The sequence below is a fragment of the Podarcis cretensis genome (genome assembly GCF_951804945.1).
Source record: "Podarcis cretensis genome assembly, chromosome: 11".
NCBI lineage: Eukaryota > Metazoa > Chordata > Lepidosauria > Squamata > Lacertidae > Podarcis > Podarcis cretensis.
Window position 1 is genome coordinate 34,018,344 of NC_137180.1, and position 12,103 is coordinate 34,030,446.

At 40.7% G+C, this 12,103-nt stretch overlaps 2 protein-coding genes across 3 annotated transcripts in view; one reads left to right on the forward strand and one right to left on the reverse strand.

Annotated features, from left to right (window-relative positions):
• The window catches only part of XRCC4 (X-ray repair cross complementing 4), a 237,066-nt gene that overhangs the window by 107,790 nt on the left and 117,173 nt on the right, over positions 1-12,103 (reverse strand). The window lies entirely within an intron of this gene.
• TMEM167A (transmembrane protein 167A) lies at positions 35-8,260 on the forward strand. Its single transcript, XM_079995929.1, has 4 exons — positions 35-149; positions 2,298-2,407; positions 3,376-3,410; positions 6,699-8,260. The coding sequence occupies exons 1-4, from the start codon at positions 147-149 to the stop codon at positions 6,767-6,769; spliced, it is 219 nt and encodes a 72-aa protein (XP_079852055.1). The 5' UTR covers positions 35-146; the 3' UTR covers positions 6,770-8,260.

Below are 12,103 nucleotides of genomic sequence, written 5' to 3' on the forward strand. Positions count from 1 at the left end.
GGGAACGGCGGCCCCGTCTTCGCCCGCGCCTATCCGGAGCCTGTGCCTCCTCCGAACCAATCAGTGGAGCGTCTAAGGCGCCGCTTCTTCCGTGCCCCGCCCCTTGGCTACCGGATGTGTGATGTGGCTCGCGGCGCTGCGTAACTATGGTAAGCGCGGCGGTCGGGGGTTTATTTGGATGGGGGGGGGGGCTTCGGTTAGGTCGCCTTTGTCTCTGGTAGTCCGCCTGTATTTGTGAGTGGGGCCGTTGGGCTGAGAGATGGGCGCCGGGGGTGGTCTCTGCCTTTCCGCTCCTCCCCCGCTCACTCTCTCTCTCACTACAATAGTGGCCTTTCCTTTAAAAAAAAAAAAAAGGTGGTTGTCGTTGCAGCATCTTCCCTATCCCAGAATGTGGTGATGAAATTATCGTTTGTGAAACCTGCTTCCCCCTTTTTAACTTACAAGAGGTTCTTCTTGTTATATTTAAAATGCTGCCTTCTCACCTGCTATTCTAAATACTATACTCAGGGTCTCATATCTTCATTTTACTTTCCCCAAAGCAGCACTCAGATTCTTTAGGAGGTTTTTTGTGCTAATAATGACTGGTTAATAAATTAGTAATAATAATTTGCATTAAATTGCAGAGGCCTTTGTGTGACTTTAAACTGTCCTCGCATCAAGATGCCGTAGGTGTCCACGTAAAAAGCACTGGACAGTACCCGTTAAAATGCAGTGGCTAAACAATTGGAATTAGTGCCCCCTTGCATGTGTGCAGCAGCACAATCTTATCCCAAGTTTATATGGAAGTGGATGTGCACAGGACTGCAGTGTAGTGTTTTACATTATTTACATGTAACTATAGATAAAGGCACATGTACAAGCCATGCTGTTTACATAGGATTTCACTAATGGGGTTTTATTCAGTAGAAAGGTGCATATATGTGCCGAGCGCCAAACAGCTTTTGATATTTTGATGGGATGAATAGTGAAACATCACCTTATATCTCTAGTTGCTTTTGAATCTTTGCTTGGTTTCAAAAGAGGTTAGTTGTGTGATACGAGTGAATATTGTTTGAGGAAAAACTAGCTCAAAGTTTCCATCTGATGCACAGTCCTTGGTATTTGATTCTGGGTCCTGACCATAGTTCTTTCAAATAGTGAGACCACAGATGTTCTGGTATAAACTCTACTTTTTCTCTGCCCTTTTCACTTTACACTACACACATCACTCTCGTCTTTTTACATCAACTATAGCTGTCTGAGTTTCTGAGTTTAGAGTCAGTCCATCATATTTGAACATTGCCAAGAAATAGAATCCATGATTAGATAGGATAGGTGATGAGATGCAGATAGGAACATGGGGAAACTGCCTTATACAAATCAGGCCACTGGTCTATCCAACTCAGCATTGTCTACATGGATAGGCAATGGCTCTGCATGCTTTTAGGTAGAGGTCTTTCCCACCCTCCTTTTGGAGGCCAGTGATTCAACCCAGGATCAATGCATGCCAAGTATGGGCTCTACAGCTGGCTACTCAAGGATTTAAAAAATATTAAATTGTTTCTAAATGCTAACAAACAAACAGCTGAGCTGCAGCCCATCCTCAGAGATAGGAGAAGACTTAATTATCAATGGCTTGGATCAGCAGGAAAAAGCTTGACCACCACATCAGTAGTGTTCCCAAGCTTACTCCTTTAATTTTACCTTAAAAAGGAATGGCTGCAGTTAACACCTATGGGGAAAAGTAAAATGCTGGACTTGTGATAGCATTTTTTTGAGGGCAAAACCTGACCTTGTGTCCTAACGCTGTATGGCCTGATACTCACTGACAGGGTATCCCCTAAAGGAGAACAATGTGTCTGTGAGACTTCCGGTGCCCTCAGTATGTCCTTGAAATGCACAAGTCTTCCATTTGCACACACCCAGTCTTCCATAATTATGAGCATTTTGGTGGTTGTGTGGTACAAGCAGGAACTCCAGAGTTGCAGATAACTTTTTCATCAGTTGTTTTTGTTTTGAGAGTTGAAATGCCTGTTTAGTTTGTGGTCTGTATAGTGCTTATAAATACAGAGTTCCAGTAGATTATGTACTGTATTGAAAAGAAATCATATTCTTGTACCGATTTCTTTGCTAGGAGATTTAGGGTGTGTGCGCGTACTGGAATTGTTCACAATGTAAAGACGTACGTAACGTAATGGGCCCCCAAAACTCACTTTTTTCTACTCACTGGCAGAGAGGGATGCAGAAACAAATGGGGCAGGAAGATGATTTTCAAAAGTGAACCATAACTCCTCTTCTGTTTTACTTTTTTCTTTCAGTCTGCAATCTTCAATTTTCAGAGCCTCCTGACAGTAATCCTTCTGCTTATATGTACCTGTGCATACATAAGATCATTGGCTCCCAGGTTACTGGATAATAATCAAACTGGGTATGTAACTCTAGAAATTTTGGGGGAGGGGGAATATAAATTGCATGTTTATAATCTCAGCATGATATCTGACACAAGTGATAGAGTAGACCCATTGAAATTAATGGACAAGTTACTTGCCCATTGATTTCACTGGATATCACCATTAATGGATTTTCTTCTCAGCTGTAATCATTGACGTGAGATCTGTGTCATAAGCATTTTAACTTTTGAAAGCCTAGCTAAACTATAATTCATTACAACAAATCTTCATGAGCTTTTGCTTCTTGGGGCATTAGGTGTTATATGATACCTTTCTTATCAATGCACACACAAGGTGGTTTAAGATTTTTTTTAAAACCCAGTGTCAATCAGTTAAAATTAATGAAAGAACAGTTAAATCATAAAAGCAACATATCCTTAAAATCCCTAACTTCAAAAAAGAAAAGCCATCTGAAACAAAACTATCTTAAGTGCAAATTTTTGCAACAAAAGCAGCCGGAAATCCTACTGGGCATGCCTGAGCCATTAAGCATGGGGTGGGTGGGTGGGTGGGTGGGTGGGTGTGTATGTGTGTGTGTGTGTGTGTGTGTGTGTGTGTGTGTTTGTGTGTATACACACACGGGTTGTGAACGTGATCTGTGCAGGAGGCGCGTTTGCAACCCGCAGTGCCATGTCTGTGCATGTGCGGGTTGCGATTTGGAGCTTCTGCACATGTGCAAAGTGCCGAAACCCGGAAGTAACCCGCTCCGGTACTTCCAGGTTTCGGCGCGTCCGTAACCCGAAAACGCGCAACCTGAAGCATCTGTAACCTGAGGTATGACTGTGTGTGTGTGTGTGTGTGTGTGTGTGTGTACACACACACACACACACACACACAGTCTTCGAATTCTAGCCATAACTACTCTATCTCTATTAAAAAGGCATCCAATTATAAGCTTAAAATATGAAATGCTGCATTTTTCTAATTTCTCAAAATGCATTTTCAGATTATTGGGCATATTCTGGAAGTGTGCCAGGATTGGTAAGTGTGCATGTTCTGTTTCCCAAAAATATACTGTATTAGTGGATGTTAGTGTGTCATCTAAGCATGCCTTTATTTGCCTTAAAAAAATCTTAGTGGCATTATTTTCAAATACACAGCATGTACTTTTCTGCAATTTTAAGTTTGATAAACAGACTGCTTAATGTAAGAGTTACTAGTATTAGGAATCAAAATGTGTAGACTTAAGAGCAAAAATGTTCTGTATACTGAATTACAGTATTGCTAGCAAAAGTTCAAGCACTAAATTGCTCTAGACTCTCTGCCTGTCTCACGGGGTTGTTGTGGGATCAGTCTGCAAGGACTGCATGTATGCTACTTTGAGCTGCCTGTGGGAAGGCTATATGACAGGAAAATGTGAGGAGTGATGTGAGAGATTCAAGAATAGTCGTGGTGCATGAGGTAGGGCACTGCTGTCCTGGCTAGAGTGGCACTTCTGCTTGCCAGGATGGAGGAGGGGAGCGCTGGGTTAGTTGTGGCAGCAAACGCAAGTGTGTCAACCTGCATCTGCTACCACTGCCACCCTGATATTTCTCCCTTCCACTCTACCCTGCCACACCACTACAACTCGAAGGGTGGTGCAGTGGCAGCACCACACTTCATGTGCCATGAGTGCCTATAGATTTTGTTCTGTCCTCAGCACATAAATGCAAACACAAGAGAAGCTGTGATTTAGAAAGGGGCACAGGAGGAAAGCGTTAAGCACTCTAGAATGCCACTTCCCCAATCTTCAAAGCAGCACATGAGGCTAATAGTTATCAAAACAAAAAATTAATCACTTGTTCAAAAACCTGTTGTGCCTAGTTTTGACACAAAAGATGTGGCAGGTTTGGCATGACCTTATTAGAATCATAATTTCTTGTCTGGAGAGCCAAAAATTCTAGCAGACATTATGTGATTCTCCCCCTCCTGCCTTCTGACTGTTTTAGCACTTGTTCTCTTTCTGTAAAAGGATAAACACAAAGCTACATCAGTGTAGAATGCAATTCTGCCCCTTGTGTTTAAACAGCCTTTTTAATGTCTGCACCTTTGAGCAGACAAGCTGTTGCCTATTTGTAAAGTAGTGCTAACAGGCGTTGAATCCTAATTGATGATGGATGCCTCTCTCAAGAAAATTAAGAACAGAAAAGTACAACATGTAAGAAAACTGTAGGAGGTGGACTTCCTCAACATTAATTCTAAGCAGATGTGAAATTGCAGACGTTAATTTGCACAGCTATTTGCAGTTTAATTAAATGTGTGCCAGATGATGACAGTGTCTCGTAATGTAATTGTGGTGGCCCTCACTTGTGCAAAGACTCAGTGAACTGTTTCTTTGCTGTGGAAAGATTTCTCACTAAGCAGCCAGCTTGTGTGAGCGGATACTTGTATGCATATTCCTTTGAGCACACCACCAATACAGAAGCATTAGCAATGCCATCTCCGAAACTCCTCGAAAGATTCCATCAACAGTGTCTCTGAACAAAATTACATATCTCTTGGGAAGACAGGCGAACTAATATCAGTGTACTGGAAGAAGCAAAGATCACCAGTGTCGAAGCAATGAATCTTCAACATCAACTTTGTTGGACTGGTCATGTTTGGATGCCTGATTATCATCTTCCAAAGCAATTACTCTATTCCCAACTCAAGAATGGAAAGCAAATTACCAGAGCACAACAAAAGAGGTTTAAATGCACTCTCAAGGCAAATCTAATAAAAGGTAACATAAACACTAATAACTGGAAAACAATTGGAGAACAGCCTTTACCAAAGGTGTCATGGACTTTTAAGATGCACGAATTCAAGGTGAAAAGGAGAAACGAGCTAAGAGGAAGGCACGTTTGGCAAACCCTCACCATGATCAACTCCCACCCAGAAACCTATGTCCCCACTGTGGAAGGACATGTGGATCCAGAATTGGCCTCCACAGTCACTTATGGACTCACTGCTAAGACCATGTTCATGGAAGACAATTTTACTCAGCTACGAGTTATCACCAAAGAAGAAGAATTATATTTCATGCTTAACATATTCTGGGTATTACAGCATTTATTCAGTTAAATGTTATGGTGTTTGTCCAAATGTTACCCACCATAGATATATGGCAACAATTGTTCACTACAAGAGAAACATTTTTGACATGTTTCTGCTTTAGGGCAAGGGTGGGGAATTTCTTTTGGCTCCATGGACCAGATCATTATTAGGATCATCCTTGCAGGCCAAATTTGACAGGTGGGTGGGGCTGCCCACCTGTCAAACTACCTGATATCATTAATGACATTGAGCGATTGACAAGCAGGCCCCACCCACCTAAAATCCATTGTGCAGGGTTTCCAAGCACCTAGCAACCCACAGAGACTGAAAGGAAGTATGGGCGCTGTCATAATGCCCTTTGCCAAAGTGGTTTTTGAAGTAGCCCATTTAAGCTGGCAGGAGATAGGGGAGAAGAGGCTCCTTCTCCCCTCCCACATCAACGTCCACTATCCACCCGCTCAGTTACCGGTAAAGGAAAAGCACACAGCTGTTTCACAAAGCACTTTTGCAAACAGCTTCAATCTGTGCTCACCAACAGGGAACAGAGCCAATGCAGCATTAAACCCAGTGGCATCACCAGTGATGTCTACAAATGGCATGGTTTAGCAACTATGACCTTGTGGGCCAAATTGTACCCCCTGATGATACAAGACTGACTTACAGACTGGAGGCTGCCCGTGTCTGTTTAAGGCTTGTAGTACATATTAGCAGTTTCAAACTCTTGTGCAAGGGGAAGCATGTTAAGAAGATTTAGGGGAGGGCTGAGCGGTTACAAGGAGGGGGGATTACAAACTTAAAATTGTAAAAGAGAGGCTGTATTTGTGTTTCTCTGGTGTCTTTGATGCACTTTACCCCCGAAATGCTGCAGATTTACCTTACAAGTACTGTTCCTATAGCCTTCACTGGAAGTGGTCTGGGCAGAAAATTAGGCTGATATTGACACATTTTGCATATTTGTAGATATTGCATTGGGGCAGGGGTGGTTGTACCTTCTCTCTGTCTATGCTCTGTCTATCCTATCCAGTTGTGGTGTCCTGCTTGCACAATAGACTGTTGCTCATACAAATAGCATGTCTCCTTCATCTCCATCTCTTCACCTTCCTGTAGATCCCAAAAACATGCTTGGAATTCTAATTTCCGGTGTCTTTTCCCTTGCAGATCTCCCTGCTTCACGTTACTGCATTTCTTTCAAGCAGTCATACTCGCTTGTGTGATGTGAACTAGCCAGTAATTCAATTTTGTTTCTTTTTCCAGGCGAGCGGAAGAGCCCTTATGTAGCTGTGTGCTGTATTGCGATGGCCTTCAGTATTCTATTTATACAGTAAAAATGGGGAAATGTCAGGAATATATTTGTCAAGCGCATATGGAATAAAAGACTCGGGGAAAACAGAAGAGATGAAAAATATGTTCTACACTTTACTTTCTTTGTTAATGCTGGACAAGATACACCTTTGACAATTTGTTTCCATATTTCAGTTAGGGGAGCAGTGGTGTATTAAATTATAAAAATGCAGTTATTAATTAACACTGTCATACTTCTGCCGAATTCTTTTATGTGAACTGTATTCTGAATTTCAGATGAGACATTTTAAGATGGACAAAGTAGAAACCTCTCTTTGAGAATTGAATTGCTATTAAAATACAAAACCTTTTAAAAAGTTTATATTTTTTGCAACAACTTTTGATTTTAAAAATATAAAATCACAAAGATAGAATTCCAGTGTCACATTAGCAAACATGATTGGGCTTCTCCTTCTCCTTCCCCAATGGCCCCTGTGCCTTCTCCAGGCTTTTCTGGAGGATTCCCACAACATGAAAATGCAGGAGGAAGGAGACGAAGGAGAAGTGCTGTTTGCATGAGCGACTGCCTTTTGTGCAAGCAGGACGCCAAAGCTGGATATCACCTTGAAACAATAAAATCTTAAAAGCATAGGCAGAGACAAAGTAAAATCAGATCAATATTGTACCATTATCAATAAGAGTGGTGGTGTAATAAGCAGTAGAGATTGAGGTAAAGCAGGGATATATGCAAAAGTTCAAAACAATGTTTCAGATTAGAAGCACATTAAATTTGTGATTAATTGTTTTATACACACACACAGGCACACATATAACTACAGGTTGAAAATATTTTTAAATTAGTTGTTAAAATACCTGTAAAATAAAAGAAATACATTTTACAAAGATTTAATCCTGTTCGCAATTACTCCAGGCAAACGCTGCTCTGTATTAAAGTCAACACTTAACAATCAAATATTTTTGGTTTATTCTGATTTTTTAAAAATAAACATTTATATAATAACGTGCTGTGTGCTTATGATCTCTGCAGGCTGTTAAATTCTGGAACTTGTCTTGAATGTATGAGAAATATATTTGTTTCTCCTATTATGAAATCCAGAACTTTTCCTGAAACCTGGCTTTTATATTCATTCAGTAGTTGTATCTGCTGGAATATTCACTACAGCTCATACAAAAATTCAGAAAGGAACAATTGATAATACTGGCTTATTTATGAACTGAGCTTTTATAATGTGGCCATCCTATTTCTGCTTAGCTATCTTTATATTAGGGCTACTGTAAACAACAACAACCAAAAACCCTCTGGATTTTGTGCTTATTTAACAAGTAATGCTAATATCCTTGGACCTTCAAGTGTATTTTTGTACTCAGTGATGTGTTCAGTTTCTTACAACCTTCTGACAATTCTCTTTACAATACGTTATGTTATATTTTTCAAAATTACAGTAATTGTATAAATAACAGGATGAACAAGCGCAAAATTAAAGAAAGGTCATTGTTGAGCAGTTGTTGCTAAACTCTTGTGTGGAAAAGGGTGTGTATTTTGGAGGATATTTAGCAGGCAGTATTTTTCACACAATTAAGATGTAAATTTATTCATGAAACTGAGAGGCGATGTCAGCAGCCAATGGATTCATATTCTTTGAAAGCAGTGTAGCATGGCATAATCCTGCATGTAGCGTTTGCAGAACAAGAATGCATAGAACTCCCAATATGCACATCACAATTTGTTGTGTGTGAAGTTTCTGAAAACCTGATCAGAAGGGGCCAACCATGACTACTTCAGAATGCTGTGTTTATGCATTGTTTCCTTTTTATGAGTGGTCAAAATGTATGCTTTTCTGATCTGTTCATATACCTCTCCACAGAGTTTCTAAAAACCTGTTTTCTGACCATGTTTTTAACAATGGCAGTTCCATAACTATAATCAAGCTTCTGAATACAAACCTGAGAAAACAAATAAAATTTGTTATCCTTGAGAAAACGCATCATGCACATTGATACAAAATTTATTCTGAAAAGATGTTCCTTTTTTAAAGCAGTAATGTTAAGAGAAATTTATTTCAGAAAGTTCATGCCTGTTCAAATGTTTCCAAATGTGATCAGGAAATACAAAATATATTACATTGTATCCTGTATTGAAGTATTCAGTTTATAATATCCATTGTTTATAAATGTTTGTTCCCAGAATTGAAACACAGTTACAATTGGGGATTAAAAAAAAATTAAGTAGCTCAAAGCAGAATGTGTTTACAATGTTTATGAAAAGTTTCAGTTTTCCACAACCCCTTAAGTAGCAGGAAGCAGAGGGTAGGAAAAAATAGACAGTAGTCTGCATGGAGAAAAGTAGAAAGTGGTGTTCTCCAAGGATTGGAATCAGGACCTGTGATTTTTAACTTATTCATAAACAATCTAAAGTTAGGGGTTAGCAGTAAGGTAGCCAAGTTTGCTGATGATACTAAATTTTTCAGGGTCAGGGCTTTTTTTCAGCCAAAACTCAATTCCGGCACCTCTTAGGTGGGCACCATTGGCATTTTAAGAGAACAAGGGAGGCGCTCAAGGTGAGTTCCTGCACCTGTTTTTCTAGAAAAATAGTACTCTTCATGGTCATTAAAAATTGCAAGAGTTCTGAAATGACCTCTCCAAACTGAATGAATGGGTGGTAAAATGGCAGATGTAACTGATAAACAAGTGTGAAGTGATGCATATTGTTACAAGGAGCCAGGGGTGGAGCAGAACACAGCAATATCACCCTAGTGGATGGAGACCCCCATCCCCCTGCCACGCAAGGGAAAGATGGAGGAACCGCTCCTGGCCAGTGGTGGTAGCAGGAGGAGCCACTGGCCACCAAAGTGCCACACCCAGCTCCGCATTTGCCCTCCTGCCCTTTGAACAATAGGGGCCCCTGACCCTTTCAAGGAAAAATGGGGTTGGCCCCTAAGAGTTGGTGCCTACATTGTGTTTTTAAGTTCCTTAAATCGTATTGTGATCTTTTAATAACGAGCTTTAGCACGTACGCCTAGCGCAAACTCTAGTCAGAAAATAATTTGTTTGCATTAACACGTTCTTTTTCAGCCCAAGGCTGCATTGCCCTATACGAGAATGAATTTGGAAGAGACCTAAAAGCCTCAAGCCATAGCTGGGTGAACAGCATATTCTTTAAATATGGAGAAAACAGTGATGGTATTGTGTGGGTGGGGGAACGGATTTTGTATTTCTTCATTGTAAAGAATTCTGCAGTGTATAACTAGCTTTAAATACTCCAGTAAGATGAAGTCTTCCAGGCAATCTTGAACTTTCCAATTCTAGCAATTAACATGAATGACTCTAGCACTTAGGAACGACATGTCTGGTTAAAGAGTACAGACTCCAACTGAACTTCTGTAGTGTGGCAAATGTGCAGTCAGATAGCGAGTGTGCAGTTATGTGAATACTTGGCAGAAGAGAGAGGTCCTCAGGGAAGGAAGTTCTTTGGAACAGAGTCGTGAGGAAAAATGGCCTCACATACTCTTGATGTACATCCAGTTTCACCTCAAGGGCACTAATGTTTTGCATAATCCTAGGTTTGACGTAGAGACTCAAAATGTTGAAAATGGGACAAAAAATGCTTCTGGCTCTTCAGGAGCTCTTGTCTCTTTATATCCAGATAATGGACTTAGAGCAACCTCTGAACACATGACCGTGTTCACCAATTGGTTTTCTCATCCTTTAAGAACTTGCTTCTTCCCTGGTCACATTTACAGAGAATGAGGAAAGGGTAGGTTCTGCTTCTTTTGAGTGCCTGTTTATGATTGTGGGTTTAAAACTGTGAGTGCCATATTGGAAAGAGAGTTTTATTCTGATTAACCTTGAAATCACATATAGTGTCACATCTACACGGTACATTTAAAGCACATAGCTTCCCACAAAGAACCCTGGGAACTGAAATTTATCCCTCAGAGCTACAATTGCCAGCACCCCTAAAAAAACTACATTTCCCAGGATTCTTTGCGGGGGAGCCAAATGCTTTAAATGAGCATTAAGCCTAGGATGGGGATGTGACCTAGTGACATGGCCTCTTCAGTTTGTTGGATTGTAGAGAAATGGATACTGCGCGCTTTATATATAGAAAGAGAGAGAGAGAGCCAAGCCTCAAGCTGATACTAAATGAAAAGCTTTATTCTTTTCCCCTCAACACCCCACTCCCTGCCAATAATATCTTGGTGCCGACAGCTCTTTAGGAACTTGTCAGTAAAAGTGCTAATTTTGAGAGAGTTGCTTTAAACAAACAAAAGCAAGGGAAAATAATCCAGTGCAAGTTCTTTGCAGACTAGACCCATTGAAATTAATGGACATGGCAAACTTACGTCCATTAATTTCAGTGGGTCTCCTTTGAGTAAAACTTAGTGGGCTATAATGCATATCCATAAATAAGCTTTTATTAGATTTCAGCTGAGTATTTTGCAATGGTGGGGGGGGGGGAGGCACAACCCTTTTGGTTCAGTAGCAGCTTGTGATTGGTTCGTTTTTCTCTAGTTCTTTCTGTCTTCTCCCTCACTGTTTTAGAAGACTTTCCCCCATATTTTACATGTAAATAATAAACAAACAAATACCTTGGGGTGGGATTCATTTAATGAACCTTGCCAGTGGAAGCCCTGTATTAGGCACAACAGGGCTTCCCCTCTCCTACCTCATGTGCTGCCTGTGCCCTCCAAAATTGCCCCAGGGAGGTCAGGGGAACCCTCAGATCAGCACATGGAGGGAGGGGAAATCTGTCTGGCAAGCTGCTATGCTTGCTCATATGTAACATTCGGCATAGCATGATGTTGAATTCTACCCTTGAATGAATAAATATCCATATTTTAGAACATTGACAGCTGCCTCTTTTCATAATCCAAAAAACCTCCTAAATAACACCCGAGTTTTGTGAGTAAGGGAAAGTCTAGCAAAATAATGGATGTGTTTATACACACCCAGAGGAACCACAAAGAAATAATAATTCTAAGCCACTGGCAAGCTATGCTTCTCAACATATACTTCCACTACCACCTTTAAATATGTACCACAGGAATGAAAGAATGCAGCTAGCTTTATTGCATCCACCAGCCAAGTTCACTAGGATTTCTGATTTCCCTGCCATCTATGCTGACCACATGTTTCTGCCCACCCCATCCCCTCTAATTAATGAAGGCAGTGAATGTACTGCCAGGTGGTAGCTCTCTGTTTTACTGGAATAAGCATTAACTGTAAAACGTGGAACTCTCTGACTTCTGACGTCAGTGGCAAACTTTCAACCAAGGTCTTGTTATCAATTAGCTGAAACTGGTGAGAAGGACGAAATCCTCTTGCAAGTCATGGCTTTTAAACTGTTATGACTGCAA

Excerpts from the sequence above, each read along its gene's own strand:
- TMEM167A (XM_079995929.1), top strand. Across the intron at positions 2,408-3,375 it reads CTGGATAATAATCAAACTGG|ATTATTGGGCATATTCTGGA; the intron begins GTATGTAACTCT and ends ATGCATTTTCAG. Across the intron at positions 3,411-6,698 it reads CTGGAAGTGTGCCAGGATTG|GCGAGCGGAAGAGCCCTTAT; the intron begins GTAAGTGTGCAT and ends TTCTTTTTCCAG.